At 41.7% G+C, this 27,515-nt stretch overlaps 1 protein-coding gene and 1 pseudogene across 3 annotated transcripts in view; one reads left to right on the forward strand and one right to left on the reverse strand.

The window, feature by feature from the left end:
* Araf (A-Raf proto-oncogene, serine/threonine kinase) overlaps positions 1 to 27,515 on the forward strand; it is a 59,866-nt gene that overhangs the window by 27,765 nt on the left and 4,586 nt on the right. Inside the window, exons 1-10 of one of the 3 annotated variants that reach the window (XM_021154122.2) lie at positions 20,083 to 20,231; positions 21,553 to 21,708; positions 21,870 to 21,973; positions 23,068 to 23,170; positions 23,260 to 23,414; positions 23,532 to 23,630; positions 24,929 to 25,070; positions 25,171 to 25,198; positions 25,290 to 25,429; positions 25,526 to 25,728. In XM_021154122.2, the coding sequence (XP_021009781.1) occupies positions 21,613 to 21,708; positions 21,870 to 21,973; positions 23,068 to 23,170; positions 23,260 to 23,414; positions 23,532 to 23,630; positions 24,929 to 25,070; positions 25,171 to 25,198; positions 25,290 to 25,429; positions 25,526 to 25,728 (1,070 nt within the window). In that variant the 5' untranslated portion in view covers positions 20,083 to 20,231; positions 21,553 to 21,612. Of the gene's footprint in view, positions 1 to 20,082; positions 20,232 to 20,259; positions 20,769 to 21,552; positions 21,709 to 21,869; positions 21,974 to 23,067; positions 23,171 to 23,259; positions 23,415 to 23,531; positions 23,631 to 24,928; positions 25,071 to 25,170; positions 25,199 to 25,289; positions 25,430 to 25,525; positions 25,729 to 27,515 lie in introns of those variants that run through there. The other 2 variants (XM_021154121.2, XM_029473177.1) reach the window with 2 other exon arrangements.
* On the reverse strand, positions 13,741 to 14,131 carry LOC110286145 (annotated as a pseudogene).

Here is a 27,515-nt window from a genome sequence, read left to right on the forward strand (position 1 = left end):
AAAAAAAAAAAAAAAAACCAAAAACAAAACAAAACAAGGGCAGAGCTTTGTATGGTGGTGTACATATGTTCAATTTACTATTGTGATATGTTTCTTAATGTATTTTCGCCATTCATACATCTGTGTATTTTCAATATTTTTTCTAAGCATTTCCACTTCTCTACATCTTTTAAGTATATTTTAAAGTGAGACTAGCAATCGTAGAAGAATAAAGGCAGGAAGATCCTGAGTTTGAGGCTAGGCTAGGCTAGGCTAGGCTACATAGTGAGGTGCACCCTCCATTTCAAAAAAGAGTAAAGGAAGAAAAAGAATTTTTTATGATTGAGAAATCAGCATTCATGAAAGAAACAATTAAATCCCTTAACATTTAATTATTTGCTGTGCTTCTGAAGTTTCTGTTGGTCTTTTATTAAGACAGTTCTCTCTGTTTTACAGTGCTTCAGACCAAGCTCAGAATCATACATAGGAAGCAATTGCTGACACTGGGCTGTAGAATCAGGCTCTAAGAAAATTAAAAAAAAAAAGGAAATGAGATTAGGGAGCGCTCATTCTTTTACACGTTATTTTTATTTGCTTGGAAATAACACAACAGCATCTTTCTAAGTTAGCACATTCCTTTAAATGACTGTGTTTAATGAATTTGTGGATGTCTATGCAGAAATGTCTTTAATTACTACTCTTTTTAACTAATAACACATGTGAGGAGTGAAGAATCAGCCTTATATCGACACTAACAATTTCTAAACATCTGTATCAAAGGGTTTCAGACTCATAATCCAATTGCTTTTATAACATCCTCTGCTCCAATTAAAGCTGGAGTCAAGGGGCTCTGAGAAGAAAACTGTCAGAACACTACCCAGGTAGATTTGAAGTCTGATATTTAAAGAACAAAGCAGAACTACAAATGTTTGGAGTAGCAGAGAGCTCGGTGGGTAAAGATATCCAATATCAAGCCTGATTGACTGGTGGAAGGAGAGAACTGAGTCCCTGGGGATGTCCTCTGACCTCCACATGTGGCTGCTCCATGATATGCATGCACACACATATATGCACGATAAATAAACTAATTAATTAAAATACGTATGTTTATTAATATTCTGAAAATAATAAAGTTAAGAATGTTAAAAACCACAGTTTTGCTTTTCAATATGATGATTTTTTAAAAAAAATATACTTTAGTTATCCATTTAAAAAAACAAACTTTAATTCAATAACACAAAAGAGAGGGGGAATGAGCTTTCTAATTTGGTTACCTAAATAAATTTTCTAAGCTGTTTCTAACTGGCATTTAAACTCAGATGGATACTTGGTTCTTTTTCTTTGGCTCTTAGAATATTGTCCTTCACTATGGCTAATTTCTTTCCAGAAAATTCCCTAGATGGAATTTGGTGCATAGCCCAGCAGAGGGCCCCATTTCCATTTTCTGAGTGACACCCAGCATATACCAAATCACTGCGACAACAATCAGCAAATCAACAGCGAGGACTGCTGTCCTCCTACATTCCACCTACGTGGCTGGGGCTATTGGGTTCCAGTTCCAGCTGCTGAGCTTAGGACAGATGGTGTCTGCAATTCCTTTCAGCCATGGAGGCGGAGATAGACGTGGTTTCTAAAAATAACTAGTGGTTCTGGAGGAGTCCTATTTTGTTAAAAGCATGCAAGTAGTTTTTGTTGCAGCTTTTATCCCTCTAAGATTCCTATCCTCATTTTAAAATATACTTAAAAGATGTAGAGATATAGAAATGCTTAGAAAAACATATTGAAAAGACACAGATGTATAAGTGCTTGGGGAATGCACGTTGAGAAACATTTCACAATAGTAAATTGAACAAATTACAATTGAGTTTATTACAGCTTGTTTTTATTTTTTTGTTGTTTTGTTTTGTCTTGTTTTGAGATAAGGTAGGTCCCAGGCTGGCTTAGAACTCATGACTCTCCTGCCTTAGCTTTCCAAGTGCTGGGATAAAAGGCATGAACCACCAACCCAGGCTCAGAAATGTGTGTGTGTGTGTGTGTGTGTGTGTGTGTGTTTTACAGTAGTAGAAAGCTGACTCATAGATGGACCAGTGGGGACCCATCCAGTTTGGCCTCTCTCTATTCTTTATCCACAGATGTAGGGCATCGCTGGAATGAGGACCCATGAGCTCCTATTAGCCAAGGCAAATTCTCAAATTTATAGCCAACTCCCATATAGAAAGACAGAAGTTTAAAGCACTATTTCCAGGTTTTGTGCCTTGCATTGAAGAAGAGGAATGACTAGTTTTTATGGCTGGCCTTAGGAAATTCAAGCAAGAGAAGGGGCAGGGGACAAGGCCAAAAAGGTCTTGCTTCAACTGAAAGTACAGACTACATCAATTCTCTATACTTTGTGGCAGTGTGTTCTGAGCCTGGATCACTTCAACAAAAGAAAACCCTGGCTGGGCGGTGGTGGCGGCACACACACACACCTTTAATCCCAGCACTCAGGAGGCAGACAGGCAGATTTCCGAGTTTGAGGCCAGCCTTGTCTACAGAGTGAGTTCCGGGACAGCCAGGGCTACACAGAGAAACCCTGTCTCGAAAAAAAAAAAAAAAAAAAAAAAAAAGAAAGAAAGAAAGAAAGAAAGAAAGAAAGAAAGAAAGAAAAGAAAAAAAGAAAACCCTGAAGCACAAACATTAAATAATTAAGAGGTGACTCTAGTAGTGGCATAAACTTATAATCCCTGAACTGAGAGGTGGAACCAGTAAGATTGTGAGTTCAAAGCAATCACTGTCTCAAAAATGGGGTGATATATTTTACTATATTAAGATACATTCTTCATAAAATTATACTGTAATTAGGTCTAAGAGATAAACCACGAAATTAAAGAAAATACAAATAAAAATCCTCTTATTTACAATGTAAAATTGCAAAACAATAAAAACTAAGGACGCAACAGGAAACAGGCAGCATAGGAGCAGAACCCGTGACCTAGGACATGAAAAAATGACATAGTATTGTCATTTGGATGAAAGTTGTGTTTGCCTCCCTAGGCTTCATGTATTAAAATTAAAATTTCAGCAAGAGAGTGGAAATTTAATCTGACTGCATTATTTGGAATTAAGGTTTTATTATTTTTAAATTGAAAATAGATTCTTATTCTCATACCCTATATCCTGTTTAATAAGATAAACAAAGTACACCACATGGAAGCCGGACCAGGCAACCCAACAGAAGTAAAAGAGACTGGGGAGCAGGAACAAGAATCAGAAGTCCACTCATTCACACACTCAGAAGTTCTATAAAAATACTAAGTGGAAAGCTACAGTATATATGCAGAGGACCTGGTGTAGACCTGGGAACGCTCTGTGTTTGCTGCTTCAGTCTCTGAGACTTCATATGAGCCTTGTTTACTTTTACAGACCTTGTTTTCCTGCTGTTCTCCATGCTCTCTTTCTGCCTCCTCTTCTGAAGGTTCCCCTGAACTCTGAAGAAAGGATTTGATGGAGACATCATCTCATTTACAGTTGTGTGTTCCAGGGATCTCTCCCTCCCTCCCTCCCTCCCCCCCCTGGGTGTGTGTGTGCCTGCACAAGTGGGAATGCATCTGTTTCGATCTGCTGCCAGAGGAAGCTTCTCTGATGATGGCTGATTAAGGCATATAGCAGAATATCATCAGGAGTCATTTTATTGACCCCCCCTCCCGTTTTTTAGCAATATTATGTGGTTTTATCCCAGGTCTCTTGGCTATCTAGTCTCTGGTTCTTGGTCACCCAAGCAGTGCCAGGTATAAATTCCTTCCATGGAGTGGGCCTTAAGTCAAATTAGACATTTGTTGGGAACTCCCACAAGTTCTTTACCACCATTGCCCTACCATATCTTGTATGCAGGACTGATTATAGGCTAACGTTTTTTTGTAGCTGTGTCAGCATTTACATCTTTCTCTTGGTAGCCTGCAGAGTACCTTCTCACACCAAAGAGACTAGGACTAGGAGTGAATGCTTCATGTAGGCACCAGCTCTAATTTTCCATACAATAAGCTGTGTGGGTATTGTCCTCAGCAATGGGTCCCAGTTGTCAGCCTGGGCTGTTTAGAGATTTCCATGGAACCCCCTTGGCAAAGAACTCAACTGATGCAGCTCAGCCTCAGTATTGGAAGCTTCCTTTTATGACAAGAGGTGGCCAGTTGGGACTTCATCTCCACCAATATTAGGACACCTTATTAGGATCACCTTCATATATTTTAGAAAGTTTCCACTGCACACGATCTCAATACCATCCCCCAAATGCCCTGCAATTCCAGCTGTCTCTCCCTGCAATCCTTCCTTTAAACCCATCTCCACTTCCTCTCTTTGCCTAAACTTGTTCCCATCCCCCACCCCTAGTCCACCCATAATATATGTTCTATTTCCCCCTCCCAAGGAGATCAGATCCATGTGTTCCCCCTAGTCCCTTCCTCTACACCCAGCCTTTCTGGGTCTACAGATTGTAAGTTGACTACCATTTATTTAATGGCTAGTATCCACATAAAAGTGAATGCAAACCATATTTATTTTTCTGAGTCTGGGTTACCTCACTTAGGATGATTATTTCTAGTTCCATCCATTTGCTGCAAATTTCATGATGTCATTCTTTTTAACAGCAGAGTAATACTCCATTGTGTTAATAAATCACATTTCCTTGTATCCATTCTTCTGTTGAGGGACATCTAGGTTATTTCCAGTCTCTGGCTATTATGCATAAACCAGCAATGAACATGTTCAAGCAAGTGTCCTTGTGGTAGGATGCAGCATCCTTTGGGTATATGCCCAACAGTGGTATAGCTGGGTCTTGAGGTAGATCCATTCCCAACTTTCTGAGGAATCTCCATACTGATTTACATAGTAGTTGTACAATTTTCCACTCCCACCAGCAATGGGGGAGTGTACCCTTACCCCGGGTTTTTGCTAGCATGTGCTGTCTCTTTTGTTTTATTGATCTTGGCCATTCTGACAGGTATAAGATGAAATCTCAAAGTAGTTTTGATGTGCATTTCCATGATGGCTAAGGATGTTGAATATATCTTTAAGTGTTTTTCAGTCATTTGAGTTTCCTCTGCTGAGAATTCTCTGTGTAGATCTATATCCCACTTTTTAGCTGAATTATTTCATTTTCTGAAATCTAGTTTCTCTAGTTCTTTATATATTTTGGCTATTACTCCTCTATTGGATGCATAGTTGGTTAAAATATTTCCCCATTCTGAAGGCTGCCATTTTGTCCAATTGTCAGTGTCCTTTGCCTTATAGAAGCTTTTCCATTTCCTGAGGCCTTATTTATTCATTGCTTGTTGTAGCGCTTGCACTACCAGTGGTCTGTTCAGGAAGTTGTCTCCTGTGCCAACAAATTTAAGATCATTTCCCACTTTTCTCTTTTACCAGGTTCAGTGTATCCTGTTTTATATTTTGGTCTTTGATCCATTTGGACTTGAGTTTTGTGCAGAGGAATAAGTATGGATCTATTTGGATTCTTCTACATTCTGACATCCAGTTTGACCACCACCATTTGTTGAAGAAGCTGTCTTTTTTCCAGTGTGTATTTTTGGCTTCTTTATTAAAAAAAAAAAAAAAAGGTGTTGATAGGTGTGTGAGTTTGTCTGAGTCTTCAATTCTATTCCATTGATGAACATGTCTGCTTTTATGCCAGTACCAGGTGGTTTTTATCACTATAGCTTTGTAATACAAATTGAAATTGGGAATGGTGGGACCTCTAGTAGTTCTTTTATTGTTCAGGATTGTTTTAGCTATTCTGGAACTTTTGTTTTTCCATACAAAGTTGACAACTGCTCTTTCAAGGTCTGTAAAAATTGTGTTGGAATTTTGATGGGAATTGCATTAAATTGTTTTTGGCAGGATGGCAATTTTTACTAAGTTAATCCTACCAGTCCATGAGCATCTTTCCATCTTCTGATATCTTCATCAATTTCTTTCTTCAGAGACTTAAAAGTTCTTGTTATATAGATCTTTCTTTTGCTTTGTTAGACTTACATGAAGATATTTTATATTATTTGTGGTTGTTGTGAAAGGTGTTGCTTCCCTGATTTTTTTCTTCAATCTATTTGTCATTTGTATATAGGTGGGCTACTGGGTTAATTTTGTATCCAGCTAATTTGATGAAAGTGTTTATCAACTGTAGTATATCACGAAAATTTTAGAAAGATACTTTGACTTCTTCCTTTCCAACATGTACTTCCTTGATTGCCTCCAGTTTTCATATCGCTCTAGCTAAGATTTCAAGTACTATATTGAATAGGCATGGAGAGTGGACAAGCTTGTCTTGGTCCTAATTTTAGTAGAATTATTTTGAGTTTCTCTCCCCTTAAGTTGATGTTGTCTATGGGCTCACTGTTAACGGACTTTATTGTATTGAGGTATATGCCTTGTATTTCTAATCTCTCCAGGACTTTTATCATGATGGGGTGCTGGATTTTGTCAAAGGCTTTTTCAGCATCTAATAAGATAATGTCTTTTTCTTTCAGTTTGCTTATATGTTTTTTATATGTAATCATTGACTGATTTTCATATATTGAACCATCCCCACATCTTCGGAATGAAACCTACTTCATCACTGTGGATGATCTTCTTAACGTGTTCTTAGACTCAGTTTGCAAGTATTTTATTGAGTATTTTCCCATCTGTGCTCATAGGGGAAATTGGTCTGTAGTAGTTCATTTTCTTTGTGGAGTCTTTGCGTGGTTTGGTATCAGGGAAACTGTAGTCTCATCTCATAAAATGAATTGGGTAATGTTCCTTCTGTTTCTATGTTGTTATGATTTGAGGAGTGTTGACATTAACTCTTCTTTGAAAGTCTGCTACAATTCTGTGCTAAATCCATCTGACCGGTGCAGTTTCTGGGTGGGAGAGTTTTAATGACTGCTTCTATAGCCTTAGGGGTTTTATGTCCATTTAAAGTGTTTATCTAATCTTGAATTAACTTTGGTAAGTAGTGCCTATTAAGCAAATTATCTGTTTCTTTTAGATTTCCAGTTTGTGAAGTAGAGGTTTTAAAAGTATAACCTTGAGGCTCTCTGGATTTCCTTGGTGACTGTTATATCCATTTTGGTTCTGATTTTGTTCGTTTGTGTATTTCCTCTCTGTCTTTTAGGTATTTTGGATAAGGGTTACTCTATTTTGTTGATTTTTCTCAAAGAACCACCTCTGATTCTTTGTATTGTTCTCTTTGTTTCTGTTTTATTGACTCAGCCCTGAATTTGATTGTTTCTTGCCATCTACTTTCCTTGGGTGTGATTACATGTTTTGTTGTTGTTCTAGAACTTTTAGGTATGTTGTTAAGTTGCTAGTATGAGATGTCTCCATTTTTTTTTAATGATTTATTTGTTTTTTATGAGTACACTGTTGCTGTCTTCAGACACACCAGAAGAGGGCATCAGATCCCATTACAGATGATGTGAGCCACCATGAGGTTGCTGGGAATTGAACTCAGGATCTCTGGGAGAGCAGTCAGTGCTCTTAACCACTGAGCCATCTCTCCAGCCCTTCCATTTTTTTTAATGTTGGCACTTAGTGCTATGAACTTGCTTCTTAGAGCAGGCTTTATTGTGTCCCATAAGATTGGATATGCTGTATATTTCTTTTTATTGAATTCTAGAAAATCTTTAATTTCTTTCTTTCTATTTATTTATTTATTACACTCCATATTTTATTCCCCCATCCACCCTCTGACTGCTTCACATCCCATACTTCCTCTCCACCCCCTGTCTCCACGTGGATGTCCCCACCTACCCCACCTGACTTCTAAATTCCCTGGGGCCTCCAGTCTCTGGAGGGTTAGGTGCATCATCTCTGAATGAACAGAGACCTGGAAGTTCTCTACTTACTGTATGTGTGTTGGGGGCCTCATATCAGCTGGTTTATGCTGTCTGTTTGGTGGTCCAGTGTTTGAGAGATCTTGGGGGTCCAGATCCAAATTAATTAATTAATTTATTTATCTTTCTCTTTTTTTCTCTCTTCCTTTCTCTCTTTCTTCCTCTCTTCCTTAACTTACTTTTCATTCAGAACAGAGTTATTCAGTTTCCATGCATTTATAAGCATTCTGTTGGTACCCAGTTTTAATCCATGGTATTCTGATAGGATGCAGGTTGTTATTTCAATAATTTTGTATGTGTTGAGACTTTCTTTGTTACTGAATATGTAGTGAACTTTGAAGAACATTCCATAACCTTCTGAGAAGAAGGTGTATTCTTTTGTGTTTGGGTGGAATGTTCTGTATGGCCCAGTTGCTTTAGAAAGTCTGCAAGCTCTAGGATTTTTCAGTTTAGTTGCTTTTTGTCTGGATGACTTGTCCATTGGTGAGAGTGGTGTGTCGAAGTCTCCCATTATCAGTGTGTGAGGGTTAATGTGGTATTTAAGCTGAAGTCATGGTTCTTTTACAAACTTGGGTGCCCTTGTGGTTGGGACATAGATGTTCAGAACTGAAATGGCATCTTGATGGATTTATCTTTTGATGAATAGGAAGTATTCTTCCCTATCTCTCTTGAGTAGTTTTGGTTTGAAGTCTATTTTGTTAGATATTTAAAATGGCTACACCACCTTATTTCTTAGGTCCATTTGCTTGGTATATCTTTTGCCAACTCTTTACCCTGAGGCAATGTCTCTCCTTGATGTTGAGGTATGTTGCTTGGATGCAGCAGAAATACAAATCCCATCTTCACATCCACTCTGTTAATCTGTCTTTTTATTGGGGAATTGAGATTATTGGTGTTGAGCCACATCGATAACCAATAATTGTTGATTCCTGTTATTTTGGTGGTGGTGGTGGTGGTGGTGTGAGTGCACATGTTTGTGTGTATGAGACACGCACACACACACACACACACACACACACACACAGAGAGAGAGAGAGAGAGAGAGAGAGAGAGAGAGAGGAGAGAGAGAGAGCACTTCCCTTCTTGTGATTTTGCTGAGATTATTATTATTATTTATTATTTTGCTGAGATTATTTCTTGCGTTTTCATGGGTGTATCTAACTTCCTTAGGTTGAGTTTTTTCTTCTAGCACCTTTGTAGATAGACATTGTTTACATTTGGAATTATAATGGAATATATTATTTTCTATATCTGTGGTGACTGAAATTTTTGCTGTGTATAGTAGTCTTGGATGGCATCTGTGGTCTCTTAGAGTTTGCAACACATCTGCCAGACCCTTCTTGGCTTTTAATGTTTCCATTGAGAAATCAAGTGTAATTCTAATAAGTCTCCCTTTATATGTAACTTATTCTTTCCCCTTTCCATCTTTTAATATTCTTTCTTTGGTCTGTATGTTTAGTATTTTTATAATTATGTAGCAAGGGGCGTTTCATTTCTTGACCAATCTATTTGGTGTTCTGTGTGCTTCTTTTTTAATTGATCATTCCATTTGTTTACATCTCAAATGATATCCTACTTCCCAGTTATCCCTCCACAACCCCCAAACCCACATCTGCCCTCTTCCTCTTCCCCTTTGCCTCAGTGAGGGTGCTCTCCCACCCACCCACCCTCCCTCTCCTACCCCACTGCTCCAGCATTACCCCTACACTGGGGCATCAAACTTCCATAAGACCAAGGGCCTCCCTTCCCATTGATGTCAGATAAGGCCATCTCCTGCTACATATGTATCTGGACCCATGGATCCCTCCCTGTACTCTAGTTGGTGGTTTAGTCCCTGGGAGCACTTGGTGGTGTGGCCAATTGACATTGTTCTTCCTATGAGGTTGCAATTCCCCTCTACTTTCTCCAGTCCTTCTGCCAGCTCCCCATCAGGGTTCCTGAGCTCAGTTTGATGGTTAGAACCAAGTATCTGCATCTTCATTGGTCAGGTGCTGGTAGAACCTCCCAGGGAACAGCCACACCAGGTTCCTATCAGCAAGCATATCTTAGAAACAGCAACAATGTTGTACCTTTCTTTATACGCATCTTCTTTAGGTTAGGAACATTTTCTTCTATAATTTTGTTGAAAATATTTTTCTGGATCTCTGTGCTTGGACTCTTCTCCTTCCTTTAGTCCTCTTATTCTTAGCTTTGGTCTTTTCATAGTGTCCCAGATTTCCTGGATGTTTTGTGTCAGGAGTTTTTTAGATTTAACTCTTTTTTTGGACATATGTATCAATTTCTTCTATTGTATATTCAACACCTGAGATTTTTCTCTCCAATCTCTTGTATTCTGTTGATGATGGTTACATCTGCAGTTCCTTTTCAAATTCTTTAAGTTTTCATTTCCAGAATTTCCTCAGTTTGGCTTCCTTTGTTGATTCTATTTCCATTTTAAAGTCTTGAACAGTTTTATTTGTTTCCTCCCACTGCTTATGTTTTCCTGAATTTCTTTAAGGAATTTCTTCATTTCTTCTTTAAGGACCTCTATCATTTTTATAGAGTCAATTTTAAGGTCTTTTTTCTTGTGTTTCAGCTGTGTTGGAATATTCAGGACCTGCTGTGGTAGGATAGCTGGGCTCTAACGGTGAGGTATTTATTTGTTATTGGTTGTGTTTTTATGCTGTTGTCTAGGCATCTGATTTGAGGTGATCATAGGTCTAGGTGCTGATTTCTGGATTTGTCTTTGTTTGGTGGGTGTTTTGTTCCTTGGTTTCTGTTTGTTTTCTGGATTTTCAGAGTGTGTGATGGTTGTGTGTTGTCTGATAAAAAATCCTCTTTAGACTTGTCAGTTGTGACTACTGGAGATTTCAGGTAAAATGTGTTTCTTGATATTGGGAGGTGACAGAAATAGGGATAGGCTAGGGGTCTGAAGGAGTTCACAGGGGAAAGGAGAGCAGAGTGTTCAATGATGATCTGCTTATTTTGTCTCTTTGGAATAGGGTGGGAGACAGTGAAGAGAGGTCCCCCAGAAGCTCTGCTACAGCACTGGGGATTGGATCTAGAGAAACTGAAGGAGAGAGGACTACTTGTTGCCCTGATAGAAGTGGACTGTGGGTTAGCAGGGAGTCCCTGCTGGGATTGGGATAAAGTAACAAGTGGGGAGAAAGAAATTTAGGAGGGAAAGTCTGTGGGATCCACAGTAGATGGCCACAGGGGGGCAAGGAAGGTTGCCACAGGTATTCTGTTTCAGAGCTCAGGATGGGACTGGGGGATTGGATCTGGGGGAACAGAGGGAGCAGAGAAGATCTGTAGGCAGCATATCTGGTTTTCTGACAGGCATGGCTATGGGTTAGCAGAGGGTATCTGCTGGAGTTGGAGGCTCTGGTCAGCAACAAGTGAGGGAAGGGAGGTCAGGAGAGGAATATCCATGGGATCCACAATAGATAGGAATGAGTGGGGTGCACGTGGGGTCCGTGTAGGAAAGTGTGCCAGAGGTGTGTGCCAGAGGAGGGGATGAGACTAGGGATTAAATCTGAGGGAATATAGGGAGTTCAGAAGAACTGCAGGCAGCCTACCTGGTTCTCTGGCAGGCATAGCCCATAGGTTAGCAGTGGGTGCCTGCTGGATTTGCCTGGGCAAAGTGAGTTGGAGGAGGGAAGCCAGGAGGAGATCATTAGTGGGATCCACAGATGTATGTGGGATGGGGTGGTGGGATGAAGGCTGCAGATGTTCTGCTATAGATCTCAGGATGAGACTGGAGGACTGAACCTGGTGAGAGGAGGGAGTGGTGAAGGTCCTGGACTTGCTCAGCTGGTGTGTTCCCAGTGAATGCCTGCTGGTGTTGGAGGCTGGGATAGTGGGACAAGTTGGGGGAAGGAAGTTTGGGAGATAAGGTCCCTGTGATTAGCTGAGGAGTGGGTCAGAAAGGAAAGGGAGACCACAACAGGTTCTCTGCCACAGAGCTGAGGGTGATATTGGGGGTCATATCTAGAGGAACAGATGAGAAGTAAAGGTCTGAGCAGCGAAGTCTTTAGAAGGTGATTAGGATTAGATATTAGGGTGACTAATGGTGGCCTTATAAAAAATAAGATAGGACAATGAGATGGCTCAGCAAGTCTGAAGCACTTACAACAACACACACATTAATATTTTTTAAAAAGTATAAGGCAGGTTTGGAGAGATGGTTCAATAGTTAAGACCACCAGCTGTGCTCTCAGAAGAACTAGGTTTGATTACCAGTTCCTATATGGCAGCTCACAACCATCTCTAACTCCAGTTCCAGGGGCTCTGAGGCTCTCTTTTCTGACCCTAATGGGGACCAGGCACCTACATGGTATGCTTACATACATGCAAGAAAAACACTCATACACATTAAATAAATAAATCAATAGATAAATAAATCTTTTTTTTAAAGAATAGGGAATTAAATAAGAAGACACACTTGAACGAACACACACACACACACACACCCCAATACTCACCAATATGTAAGTCATCATCATACTGCATCATACTGGATAGACCATTGACCTGGGGTCAGGATCTATCTATCTATCTATCTATCTATCTATCTATCTATCTATCTATCTATCTATCCATCTGTCTTAGCCAGGATTTATATTCCTGCACATACATCATGACCAAGAAGCAAGTTGGGGAGGAAAGGGTTTATTCAGCTTACAATTCCATACTGCTGTTCATCACCAAAGAAGTCAGGACTGGAACTCAAGCAGGTCAGGGAGCAGAAGCTGATGCAGAGGCCATGGAGGGATGTTACTTACTGACTTGCTTCCCCTGGCTTGCTCAGCCTGCTCTCTTCTAGAACCCAAGACTACCAGCCCTGGGATGGTCCCACCCATAAGAGGCCCTTTCCCCTTGATCACTAATAGAGAAAATGCCCCACAGCTGGATTTCATGGAGGCATTTCCCCAATTGAAGCTCCTTTCTCTGTGATAACTCCAGCTTGTGTCAAGTTGACACACAAAGCCAGCTAGTACACCATCCACCCACCCACTCGTCTACTTACCTACCCATCTAACTAGATAATCTATCTTCCTTTATTCTTTCCTTCCTGCTTTATTTATTCTCTTTCCTCTTTCCTTTATCTCCCCTCCCCCTTTTCCCTTCTTTCTGTTTTATATTTTGAAATACAGCGTCCAGGGTGGCCTTGTACTAGCTATATTATCCAAGTTGGCCTCAAACTTGTGATCTCCCTGCCTCTGCTTTCCAAGTATATATACACACAGTCTGTGATGTTCTGTTATTAGTAATAGAAAGATTAATATATGTATAAATAAATATATGAATAAACATGTCCAAATATGATAAGGAAAATTTTTAAGTTGCACATCTATTTTTTATTTCTATTAAAGCAATATTATCGGTATAATATTTTGGTCCACTTGTTCTCCTGGTACTATTCAAGTTTGAGTATTTTAATTTAGTTTCTTATATCTAACATGAGAACTAAGTATTTCTTTTCTTTTTTTAATGATATTGTTATTTATTTATTTATTTATTTATTTACTTATTTATTTATTTTATTAGGTATTTTCTTCATTTACGTTTCCAGTGCTATCCCAAAAGTTCCCCATACCCTCCCCCCGAGAACTAAGTATTTCACATGAGCAAATTAATATGATTTAAGTAGGTGTGCTCCTTACTATTTCTCATGAACAATAGCTCATCTTTCCTTCTGCTCCCCATCTCAGTAGCTATGCATCTCTTCTCTCACACTCAGCAACATAATTGAAATTAAAGCATCAGTCACTGTACTGAATAATCTCCAATTAATGTCAAATCTCCACATAATTGGTCATTTCCATGGTAGCTTCAACCACTCTGGTCATGTTTATACTTCCCAGCATCATTTGTAAAAATTAAAGTGTGAAAGACATTCTAAAAACGCCAGAGTCAACATCAGCATAGCTACTTATAGTCATGCAGTGATGAAAGGTCTCTAGACAGCGATCGCTTCGAGTTCAGTTTGACTTCCTTTGGGTAAAGCAGTGACTTGGTAAGCAGCCCTGGCAGGAAGGCTACCCTGGACATATGTTTATGTCAGCCAGTAAAACAGTTGTTTTCACCACATTAGCGAAGTCACAACCTGTAGCTTTCAGAATCTCACCCACGTTTTTAAAGGCCTGCTTAGCTTCTTTTATTACCCCTCTTGGAACAAGCTGTCCACTGGAAGGATCCATGCCTACCTGTCTAGACATGTAAATGGTCCTGTCCACTAGCACAGCTTAGCTGTAGGCACCAATGACCACCGGGGCTTTTGTGGTGCTGATCACCTTTCTGATTAGGGATGACATGCTAATCTTTCCCTCTTGAAGACCCTCCAGAAGAAGAAACGATGGTAAGTAACTACACCCACTCTTTTCACCACTGACTGAGGAAATTTCAAACTCAAACCACAATAAAATATTACTGTATACTGAACGGAATGTCCAACATTTAAGTCAGATGTAAATGGAAACAGGTGCACCATCACTTGAAATAGCTTGGCATTACATACTAACTTTAAAGAGAGGCAGTCTCCATGAGGCAAGATGCAAATATGTGTGCACCTAAGCTCAAGAGCCATTCATAAGGGTTAATGAAAGGTTTCTCCAAATATTTCAGTTGGTATCCTTATTTGAATTCCAGTAAATGTGAACAATGGGAGCCGATTTCTTTTCTTTTTTTTTTTTTTTTTTGTTTTGTTTTGTTTTGTTTTTCGAGACAGGGTTTTTCTGTGTAGCCCTGGCTGTCCTGGAACTCACTTTATAGACCAGGCTGGCCTCGAACTCAGAAATCCACCTGCCTCTGCCTCCCGAGTGCTGGGATTAAAGGCGTGTGTCACCACGCCCGGTGGGAGCTGATTTCTAACATCCATGAGCAAATAACAAATAGTAACTTCATAAATGAAAAGACACTGAAACTACTCACAAAAATTAGCAAAGCCTCTAAGTGTTTGCTGATCAGAGAAAATGACAGATAAATAACTTAATAGCTTTTCAGATCGAGCATTTCTAATCAAATGCTAGGTCCCTGCTCATAGCATAAGATCCTAAGTAGGATGAGTCATTGTCCTTGTGTGTCAAGTCATCTAAGACCAACAGACACTTAATCTGCTGCCAAGGGTCCTAAATTCATGCTGGGACTTGTTGCCCCAGCCACTGAGGGTGATATGAGCAAACAATCCTCAGATGTCAATCCCTTTGGAGGTGACTCAGTTGCCACAAGCCTCCCTGCTCAAGGGTATACCTTTCCCAGGGCATCAACATTCATTAATGTTGAATCTCATCTTTATCCAAGCTCAGGGAATACACGATAGGTTTAGCTAGGTTTAGCTAGCTCCATAGATCTCTTTTGGGATCAGGCAAAAACTGATGTAGGGAGTGCATACCAAGTCAACTGGTTTTTCTGCTTTACCCTGTCCTCACCTCTCCATATGCACTGCTAGCAAGCTAACAACCCAATAAAGTCTGCATGCTAAATGACACTGCAGAGCCTGCTGCTTCCAGAAGTCAACCTACAATGCCAGTTTTCAATCTTGCTGCCTAGGCTATCAGGCTTTAATGCAATAACAAGCCAAGCATCCTCATGTTTGTAATCCTAGCTCTCAAAAGCCAGAGGCAGGAAGGTTGTAAATTCAAGACCATCCTTCTGTATTTGCCTTCACATGTATGCTGTATGTTGCCCATTCTTTTTCTTCTTTCCCGCCTTTCTCCCTTCCTATCTTCCTTGACACAGGGTCTCCTTACGTAATTTTGTTTGGCCTGAAATTTGCTATGTAGCTAAAGCTAGCCTCAAACACACAGATATCTACCTGCCTCTGCCATCTCTTCTTCTTAAACAGATACTACCCATATCAGTGAAGGACCCACTCTTATGATCTCACTTAACTTTTAACAGTCTCATCTCTAGGACTGGGGATTAAGCTCCTAGGGTAGAGTGCTCCCCTGCATGTGGGAAACCCTGGTTCAATCCTCAGCATTGCAAAGTTAGCGTGATTTCTCAAGCCTGTAATATCAGCATTCAGGAGTTGGAGGCAAGAGGACCAAAAGTTCAAGGTTATTCTTAGGAAATGTGGAGTATTCTCCAGAGAAGACTGCTCAGACATAGCTTTAAGGCAATAGAAAGTCTTTTTAGCCACCTTCAATTACACTGGATGTTTAGGATCCCAGTGCAGCATGGAGCCTTTCTCAAAGTGAGATTTTAAGCATGAAAACCATATCCTGGGTTGACATACTTTAGTTAACAAGAACAGTTAGCCAGAAGTAGAACTACAGAAGCCAAAAAGCAAGGTTAGTACATTTAGAGACTATATTGACTTTGATGGATTGGGTGTTTGTTTTAGTTTTGGCAGATGGAACTGTCCAAGTGCTAAGTTTTACCCTGAATGGTACTTCCATTAGGGAGTCGGTAGGTCTAGGGGCCTACTAAGATCTGGGGCCCTGCTAGAAAACTACAAAGAGAAACCTTGTCTCAAAAAAAAAAAAAAAAGAAGGATGGAGGAGGAGGAGAAGGAAGTAGTAGTTCTGGGGCTGGATTGATGCTCGGGGGGGGGGGGGGTTAAAAGTAAGAAAGGTAGCCGGGCGGGGCATGGTGGCGCACGCCTTTAATCCCAGCATGTGGGAGGCAGAGGCAGGTGGATTTCTGAGTTTGAGGCCGGCCTGGTCTACAGAATGAGTTCCAGGACAGCCAGGGCTATACAGAGAAATCCTGTCTCAAAAAAACAAAAACAAAAACCAACCAACCAACCAACCAAAAACCCCACATCCCTTTCTTGATCTCCCAAGGCAGGTAATCAAGACATTACAATGTAATGGGCCTGCACTGGGAGATGGGGATTTGAGGGTCCAGAAATTAACTTAAAAGAAAATTCTAAAAAAAAAAAAACCAAAAACCAAAAAAAAACATAGTAATTTTTTTTTTTTTTTTTTTTTTGGTAAAAGAAAGATGGAGTGCAGAGAAGAGAGCAGTGGGGGCAGGAGAGATAGCTCAGCAGTCAAGAGCACTTGCTGTTCTTCCAGTTTGGTTCTCAGTGCCTACATATGGTAGCTTACCTTTAGTTCCAATTCCAGGGAATTCAATGTCCTCTTCTGACTTCTGCAGGCACACACACACACACACACACACACACACACACAGAGAGTGGGAAGAAATAAAAGAAAATGTTTTTTAAAGTGAGGACAAAGTGGGTCAGATGCTATATAACTCATCCTGGGGCCTGGGGGAATGGCTCAGTAAAACACTTGCCATGCAGTCCTGAGGACCTGAAGATAAAAGTCAACAGCAGTGTATGTCTGTGATCCCAGTGCTGAGAAGGTATAAATAGGCAGATCCCTGGAGTTCACTGGCCAGCCAGTCTAGCAAAAAAGGTGAGTTTCAGGTTTAATGACAGACACTCTCCAAAAAATACAGTAGAGATGAGTTGAAAGAGGCATACACCAGCTGATATGAAGTCCTCAACACACATACAGTAGAGGACTTCCAGGTCTGTGTTCATTCAGAGATGATACACCTAATCCTCAAGAGACTGCCCCAGGGAGTTTAGAGGTAAGGTTGGGGCATCCAAGTGGAGACGAGGGTGGGGTGGAGAGGAGATGTGGGGTATGGAACAGTTGGAGGGTAGATGGAGCGGGGCGAGTAATGGAATATGGAGTGTAAAAAATAATTAAAAATAAAATTAAAAAAATATATAAGAAACAGGGGCATAACAAAAAAAGAGGCATCCTAGGCCAATCTTTGGCTTCCACACATACATGCACATGAACTTGTATGCACATGTGCATATATCCACACAAGCACATATATCAGCATCCACCATTATCTTTTATACATGTGAATTCATGAGTGTGCACCTGTACATATATGTACATGTATATAAAAACAAGGGGTCAACTTCCAGTATCCTTCAGGTGCCATCAACTTTGTTTACTATTATTATTACTAATATTATTATTTTGTACATGCACAATGGGGTACACAAGTGCTATAGTATATATGTGGAGGTTAAAAGACACCTTTGTGGAGTCAATTTTTCCTTCTGCCTTTTTGTGGGTTCCAGGGATCAAACTCAGGTTAGCTGGTCTGCAACACAAGCACCTTTAACCACTGAACCATCTTGCTAGACTTCATTCACCTTGATTGTTTGAGACAGAGCCTCTTCATTGGCCTGGAGCTCATTGACTCAGCTAGACTTGCTGGCAGCCAGTCTCAGGGATCTTGCTGTTTCCTCCTCTCACTGGCATTACAAACACAGATCACCATACTTGGTTTATTTTTATGTGGAAAGTACCTGAAACACTTACTTACTTTACCAACTTGAGCTGTCTCCCTAGTACCCAATAAGTCAGTTTGAAGAGCAGGAACTAATCCATTGCTGCAAGAACTAATCCAGTCTTGCACGGATGATGTCAATCCCCTGAAAGGCCCCACCTATCAGTATCCATGCACTGGCTACCAAAATTCCACCATGAATTTTGACAAGAACAGACCACATTCACACCATAGTAATATTCTCTTTACTCTTTCCCCAAATGGTAGCTAGTTTGATTTCTTTCACTGTAGACTGGTTTTTCCTGGCTTAGAATTCCATTGAAAACAATAGTAATGAAAACTATAATATTACTTTTTAGTTCCTGGTTTTTTTTTCCTTCTTTTAAACTTAGGTCTAGGAAATTCATCTATGCTGTTCTATAGTTGTGATTGCTGAGTGTTCTATTGTGTGACCATTGTCATAGTTCGTGGTCTATTCTTTTGTTGGATACCAAGGCTGTTTCTAGTATTTTTGTTTTTAGTTTTTACATTTGCTAATACGAATAAAGCTAATCTGAATATGTGCATACATGTTTTAGTGTGGATATGTAATGGGCTGTGGTTGGCTCACCACAGCCCGTTTAGGGCCTTTCTTAATTCTGGTTCAATGATGTCATATTGGTAGTTTGAAATAGCCACAACTGACAAATGTTACAAATTACAATTGTTTTCTTTTTGAAAAGCTGGTTGTTAACATTTACCAGCATACCATGTGGGTATATGTTTTCATTTCTCTAAAGTAAACACTTAGAAATGATGTTGTTGGATTTATGATTGATTGATTTTCAAATTATTTCTTGTCCTGTTTTTGCAGAGAATTTAAAGAAAGAAATCTTATCTTTTTATAGAACCAACAGACTCAGCCCATTACATACAGGTTCTCAAAATAACTACTAGCTCGTTTTGAAGTAAGAAAACGTGACAGTACCATTTGGGACACAGAGTTTCTCATAAATTCATCTAGTAGTCAGGGTGGCCATCTGTTACTTAACTTTATCCAAAGGAAAACCAAGACTCATATCTTATAAGAAAGAAGTAACAACTTTGAGTTGGACACACAGAGGAAGTTTGCATCAGACAGGGAGATAGGGGTGTTGTTACATTTGAAAGAGATGGTTTCAAGGCCTTTATGAAAAATTTCTGTGGTTGTAAAACTGGCAAGAGACTGCCATACTCTTTGGAGAGGGGTGGGGTGCTGGGAATTTAACTCAGGGCTTTGTGGTTCATTCTCTTGTTGAGCTACAACCCTAGAACCATATTAAGCTTTTAAGGAAGATATATATCTCCAATAGACAGAGAAAATACAAGTTTTCTGAAGGAAATGCTCCAAGAAAAAGAATGTAGGGACATACACATGTGTGTGTCTGTGCCTTTTCTTATTCTGATGCCTGGATAAATTCAGTTTAAGAATTATATTCATCCTAAAATATGTCCACAAATGGCTGCCACAGGATTGCATTCCAGAACAACACTCCCTTCTTCACCTAGCCAGCTGTGGTCTGTCTTTCAAATTCCTCAACCCCTTTCCTCCCTCCCTAGAGCCAGACCTCCAGCACGGATCCGCTAATTAGCAAAAGTTATGACTACAATTTCTTAGAGTTGGTAAATACTGAACATCGTTTAGTCTGAGTCCACCCTGTTTTAAAGACCATCAAATTAAGATACATGAAGAGTCCTTTAAAATGTGCTTTACAGTACTGGCCAAATTGCATTTAAGGGTTTCTCTTGCTCAGATCAGTCTTAAATGGCCAGAAAATACAAAACTGAAATCGAGTCGTGCCTCTGACACTCACACCAAAAAAGGACAAGGTTCTTTATTCTATAGCACTGTTAGGGTTAAAGTCCTTAAAACGCAGTAGTCGCCCTGACTGCGCCTGCGCGCCAATCAGGACAGGCGAATTTGCCCTAGAGACAGCCATTTGAGCCCACCCCTCCTAGTCCGGAACACGACCCACATTCCGCTGGCCCTGTCTTGATGGGCATGATCATGCTCCAATAAGAATGGAGAGACGAGTCCCAGCGAGCCAATAGCAAAAAGCCTAGGGACGGTGGCGGTGGACTGAGAGGAAACAAGAAGACAAGCCCAAGATGGAGGCGGTGGTGGTGGTAGCGGTGTGACAGGTGAGGGCAGGCCCGGTAGGGTTCGGGTTTTGGAGCGGCTGCGGGACCCGGGTATGAAGTCCGGACCGAAAGCTCAGCTCCAAGATGCTTCCGTCTGAATCTCAGCGTTCTCCCGCCCGGAACCAAAGGAGTGGTTTGACCCGGGCGAGACCGTCGTCATCGACCGTGGGAGTGGATGGAGGAGTCGGCCTGCAGGCTGCAGTGGTGGTTTCGCTTGCTGCGCGTGGCAGTGCACCTGCACAGAGCTTGAAGCCCTTGGGGAGGGCGGGACGGAGCCAAATTGGGTCTGGGGTCTGGGGCTTGGGTGCGAAATTCCAAGGTGAATTCTTAAACCCCTTAAAATGTCTAATGACGTTTCCTCACGACGTCCAGGAGATGCAGCGCTCTCCCATGGTTCCTTATTGCCCTTAATATTCTACGCCACCTAGGAAAATGTCTGATGATTACCTCATTATCCCTAGTTCACCCTAATCCCTTTCCATGATTTCACAGTGCGTTTACACCAGTAATCTGTTTGTGACCCCCAGTAGTTATCAGGTACAGTTTTTGGAAACCCTTCCCCCAACCTTACCTCCATTTTCTTCATCTAGATACCATTGTCTTCCATTGCCTTTCCTCTTGATAGTGTTTTCTGATGAGCCATCATTGCCACTGCATTTGATTTAGTGTGTAATGTGGTCTGTTATCCAGCTGTTTTTCACAGTCTGTAGTGACTCTTATTACATCTCTCTTTAGTATAGGTATGGCGAACCTCTGTGAACTCTTCAGGGTCTGGTGACCTCTATTAGCTATCTGACAGTACCTTTGATTCTACCATTAGCCTTATAGCTCATGCTCTGGAATACCCACAGTGCCTTTTAAGGTCATTGGTACAGTCTTCATTTCCTTCAAACTAAAGACAAGGTCTGATGATCCTCCATTTTCTTGTCCCCTGTCTGTGACTGCTTTCCCTATAGTGTCTGATTACCCATTCTCCCAAGCTAAGACAGCTTGTTTATTTCCATTGTGTGCCTGAGACCTGTGATTTTTCAGTGCAGTACATAATGGCTTCCCCATTAATCTCTAGAGAGTCATGTGTTCTGCACTGTCCAGAACCGTGTGCACTGTCTCCTCACTGCAGTGAGTCTCAGATCTTGGTACTCAACTATGAGATAAGCAGTAGGAGATTCTCAGCAGAGAAGGGTTAGTGTCACTGGGCTGTTTCATAAGTGGGATTCAGGGAACAGTGGGAACTCGGAGAAGGAATTTTATATGTCCTCTGCCACTCTGCTTTTAGGCTGCCATTACTAGACCTCTAAATTTCTCCTCTGCCCTCTGCTAGGAGGCCTATGGCAGCTGCCCAGTCCTACCTCAGCCCATCTTGAAAACAATCTTAGGCAACATGGAACCACCACGAGGCCCTCCTGCTAGTGGGGCTGAGCCATCTCGGGCAGTTGGCACTGTCAAGGTGTACCTGCCTAACAAGCAACGCACAGTGGTGAGTCACTCAGGCAATACTGGCAGGGGTTCCAGATAGTCGTAGTGTGGGATCAGAGGGTGGCAAGGGTTAGGGAATGACTACTGCAGAGGGAAGGAATAATTGGCTAGGGTACCTATTGGATACCAAAGACCCCAACCTCTGTACACACACACACACAGGTGACTGTCCGGGAAGGCATGAGTGTCTATGACTCTTTGGACAAGGCCCTGAAGGTGCGGGGTCTCAATCAGGACTGCTGCGTGGTCTACAGGCTCATCAAAGGGTAAGTATGGAAACCCCATGCCATTCACTCGGTCCCTACACACCTTCCTTCTTCAGTGCCATCTTATTCCTCCTCATTTGTCTTGGAGTCTTCCACTATCTGAGGTAACCCAGGTGACACCTTTCGTTTCCCTTCATTGACCATTGGAAGGTCTGCAGTTCACTATGCACTCAGCCCTCAAGTTCTCAGTCTGTCACCTTCCAGAGCTCATCTGTTTTGTTCTTTCACCATTTCTTGAAGTCACCAGCTCTTTCTTTTCTCATGGTCCTCATACACCGTGGAGTTGGTCTTCATTGACCTTTCTATTGTTTGTTTGTTTGTTTGTTTGTTTTTGTTTTTCCAGACAGGGTTTCACTGACTAGCCCTGGCTGTCCTGGAACTCACTTTGTAGACCAGGCTGGCCTCGAACTCAGAAATCCACCTGCCTCTGCCTCCCGAGTGCTGGGATTAAAGGCGTGTGCCACCACGCCTGGCTGACCTTTCTATTCTTGTGTTCCTTGGTGCCTTAATGTTTTGGATGGAGTTCATGTTTTCATTTTACCTGTTTCAGTGTCTCATCAGCCCCCTTCTCAGGTGCTGGCTTACTACTCCTGAGATGTAGTTTCATTTGCCTCTCACCACATGGTTAAGATCATGGATTAAATCTAGGAGTGGTGGGTATACCTGTTATCCTAGCACTTGGGCAATTCACCTAATTGCTTGAGCCTGTTTCCTCATGTATAAAGTGGGAGTAAGAATAGTGACTAACTTTATTTTTATTTGAAATGTATGAGTGTTTTGACTGCATGTGGGTGCACTGTGTGTGTTCCTCATGCCTATGGAGGCCAGAAGAAGGGTCAAGATTCCACCAGAGTTAAGGATGGCTATGAGCCACCATGTGAGTGCTGGGAACTGAACCCAGGTTCTCTGAAAGAAAAGCAAGTATTCTTAACTGCTGAGCCATCATCTCTCCTGTCCAAAAGTGACTAACGTAGCGAGAATTAAACATGTGGGAGAGTGGTTTGTGGATGGGACTGAGAGGAACTTTTGGAACTTCCCTGTCTACTGTGGTCCCAGTGTACCATCGCTCTCATTCTTTCCCATACTTCTTGCAGAAGAAAGACAGTCACTGCCTGGGACACAGCCATTGCGCCTCTGGATGGTGAGGAGCTCATTGTGGAGGTCCTAGAAGATGTGCCACTGACCATGCACAATTTTGTAAGTCTAATGGGGATGGTGGGGGAGGCCACAGTGTGGACAGAGAGGGCCTTCAGTCAGGCCTGCACTTCCCTGCTTTGTGGCTGCAGGTACGGAAGACATTCTTCAGCCTGGCCTTCTGTGACTTCTGCCTTAAGTTTCTGTTCCATGGATTCCGCTGCCAGACCTGTGGCTACAAGTTCCACCAGCATTGTTCCTCCAAGGTCCCCACCGTCTGCGTTGACATGAGTACCAACCGCCGACAGTGAGCCCAGCCTGGGGTGGCTTGAGGGATGGGGAGGACAGAAGCCCAAGTACAAGGGCTTACAGTCAGCCAACCTATACTCACAACCTTCTTGTTTTACACCTTTATGTCCTCAAGGTTCTACCACAGCATCCAGGATTTGTCTGGAGGCTCCAGGCAGCAGGAGGCTCCCTCAAATCTCTCTGTGAATGAGCTGCTAACCCCCCAGGGTCCCAGGTAGGGATGTCGTAGATGAAAGGCCAGGGGGCCAGTGAAAGAAGGATTGGAGGACCCTGAGAGATTATACTTTCATTTATTTGTTTACGTGATAAATACTATTGAGTACCTACAAGTGTTGAATATGGGCATGGGATTGTGGGAATCATTGGTAAGGCACCCAGTCACTCCAGGTTTCATTTTTTTCATCTGGGAAGAGGGGATGAGACTTTTCCCTAGTGGGTTCTGAAGAGGCTTAAGAGTTGAGATATTTGCAATGCTTAAAGCAAGATCTGATACAGAGTAAATAACGAGTATTATTCATTACAAGTGTATATATAAAATCATCTAGTTTGTTCATTTCTTCCAGTATAACCACGCCCCAGTCTTTTCTCTTTGAAATAAATGTTACTGTATTAGAAAGTACTTTTATTTCACTTATGTTGGATATGATAGCATATAGTTTTGCATAATATATAAAAAGTAAGGTTAATGTATTATTATTTGTAGTTATGAGTGTATGTGTGTTGATTTACCTGTGAATTTAATCTCAGGATGGTGAAAGTAACAGAAGAATGTTTTTCTGTAAGGTATAATTCATGGGAGGTGGAGGCAAGACGATCAATAGTTCAAGGCTACCCTCCACTAAGTAGCAAGTTCAAGGCCAGCCTGGGCTACATGAGACTGTCTTAAAACAGTAAAAAAAGTGTTTTGTAACGTGATATATGTATAATCGTTATATGATGTGTGTAATGTGTATTACATAATATGATAATATGTGTATTGAAAACGTTGCCATTTTAATATAGGTAATGCTCATTATAAAATAAATAATATATTTGAAAAATACATGTCATTATGATATGTAATAAAAAGTCATATCTTACCCTTTCTCCAACTATCTTTGTCCTTCATTGTTCCTTCTTTAGACCTTTCTCCCAATATTACCCTTTCTGAGAACCCACTCCTGACTCCCCCAGGGACACTTTCTACCTCCTTCGTTTGATTTTCCTCTTTTTGTGCCTATCACTAAGAGGCACATTATATATTTGCTTTTTTATTCTTCTGCCTCTGCTAAAACTACCTCTACAAGGGCAAGAGCTTTTTATTCATGGTATCCGCAGTTTGATGTCCTCTGTTTCGAGTTGAATCTGGCACACAGGAGGCACTCAGTAAATGTTTCTTGAGCAGATGATTACTGACTGGTATGACCAACAGACATGTACTGTTTGCGTAAACGCACATGCAGGGTGGTGGAGTTGGGCTTTCTTTGCTTTTTAGTTCCTTCTGCAGCGATTTCACAGCCTTTTCTCTATTAGCCCCTTTGCCCAGCAACGTGACCAGGAGCACTTCTCATTCCCTGCCCCTGCCAATCCCCCACTGCAGCGCATCCGTTCCACATCTACTCCTAACGTCCACATGGTCAGCACCACAGCTCCCATGGACTCCAGCCTCATGCAGGTGGGTGTCAAGGAGGTGACAGTGGGGAGCATGGAGCATTGCTTAAAGCCATTACTATTGCCATATCCTCACTTTGACTTCTGCTCCCACCTCCTTCCAGTTTACTGCTCAGAGCTTCAGCACCGATGGTGAGAGAACCCCCACCCCTTTCTGCACCCTGAGCTCTCTCTGCCCCACCACCCCACTTGCCTCCACTCACAGCATTCTGTACAACCACAGCTGCTGGTAGAGGTGGTGATGGAGCCCCTCGGGGTAGCCCTAGCCCAGCTAGTGTGTCTTCAGGGAGGAAGTCCCCACATTCCAAGTTACCTTCAGAACAGCGGGAGCGGAAGTCCTTGGCAGATGAAAAGAAAAAAGTGGTATGCCATAGGAAATCCTTGGGGGCCACCATAGCCTGAGTGCTATGACGGAGGGTTGTGGGTAGGCCCCTCTGATGCCACCCATCTGGCCCACAGAAGAACCTGGGGTACCGGGACTCAGGCTATTACTGGGAGGTGCCACCCAGTGAGGTACAGCTGTTGAAGAGGATCGGGACAGGCTCTTTTGGCACTGTGTTTCGGGGGCGTTGGCATGGCGATGTAGCTGTGAAAGTGCTCAAGGTGGCCCAACCTACCGCTGAGCAGGCCCAGGCCTTCAAGAATGAGATGCAGGTGCTCAGGTGAGGTTGCTGTGAATGTAAGTGGGACAGGATGGTGGCAGGCAGCATTTAGTGTTTGGGAAAAAGCCATGCTGGGGTACTTCCTGGGTGTGTACTCTATTTGTGCCATGTTGGAAGTATAATTAGGCTCAATTTCTCTCCAAGAGATGACCCTTTCTCCTCTGAGCAATGGGCTGATGATGAGGACAATGATGATGGTGTTTCTTTGGATGAACGTTGCTATTTGCTGGCTGTGAACTAGATCTAGCCATAGGTCATTCCCATGATTATTTAACACATGAAGATTTTATGTAATTCCAGCTCCAGGAGTGCTCATATCCGTCCGTCCTTTTGCTGAGTCACTGCTATTATACTCACTGTGTTGTGGGCTTGTTGTTAATTATAATTTTATACTTATAATTTCCTTTGATGCAAAGAATAATATTAATTATAGTCATATTCTATATTCCCATTGTATAGTTATTATAATTGATGTAATTAAGGTATGATCAACACTGTATTAATTCATTCACACTGAAAAAACCAGGGTGGCACCATTTTAGCCACTACAGTTACTATGTAGCATAGTACTTTGTGCCTTTATTTTATATAAGCAAGGTTATGTAGGGTGTGTGCGTGTGTGTGTAACCATATTAAGCACATGTAATACTACTGAGCTATACTCCCTGTTCTCAGGGAGGTATAATTTCTGACAAATCTGAGGATACATATATGGGCTTCCCCCCTCTATCAGATAAACACAATGGATGCCACAATAAGAAAACTTATTCTCAGCTCACCTCTGTAAAGTTTGATGATTTGAGTATACAATAATTTGCATTCTATTTCTTTTATCTACTGGCTTCCCACTATTAAGAATCTTTATGCTGCTGAGGTCACCTAGCTCCAAGACTGACACCCTGAGTCCATTCAGTCCCTGGGACCTATATGGTAGAAAAGAACTGGCTCCTGAAAGTTGTCCTCTGTTCTCCACATGTACCCTGTGGCACACAGATAATCACATACAAAGGAATCTTCATATTTGCTGGGAACATAGCTCCATCAGTAAAGTGCTTAATAAGTTTGTGATTGAGTTTAGATTCCCAACACCCACATAAAAAGTAAAAAGCTGGGTGCACTGGTGCACACCTGTAATCCTAGCACTGGGAAAGCAGAGACAGGAGTGGATTACCGGTGCTTAGCCAGTCTAGGCAGTTAGTGAGGTCTAGGTTTAGTTAGAGATTCGGTCTCAAAAAATGAGGTGGAACCGGGCATGGTGGCGCACACCTTTAATCCCAGCACTCGGGAGGCAGAGGCAGGTGGATTTCTGAGTTCGAGGCCAGCCTGGTCTACAAAGTGAGTTCCAGGACAGCCAAGGCTACACAGAGAAACCCTGTCTCGAAAAACCAAAAAAAAAAAAAAAAAGAAAAAGAAAAAAAAACCCAAACAAACAAACAAAAGAGGTGGAACACAATCAAGGGAGATAGATAATCCAACATCAACCTCTGGCTTCTCCACCCATGCACATGCACAGGTAAACACACAGTCATGTATGTGTGCCACATACAAAACAATGTGGAGAGTGATTGAAGAATACACCTGACATTGACCTCTGGTTTCCGTTTGTGTGCACAGATGTACATGTACATGCATACCTGTATATTACCTCTGTCTGTCTGTCTGTCTCTGTCTCTTTCTCTTTCTCTCTTATACACACGCGCACGCACACACACACACAAATCCCTGTGTTGAGAATGATGGCGCATTCCTGTAATCTCAGTACTTGGGAGGCTGAGGCAGAAGGAACA

This window comes from Mus caroli, chromosome X (genome assembly GCF_900094665.2).
Source record: "Mus caroli chromosome X, CAROLI_EIJ_v1.1, whole genome shotgun sequence".
Classification (NCBI taxonomy): Eukaryota; Metazoa; Chordata; class Mammalia; order Rodentia; family Muridae; genus Mus; species Mus caroli.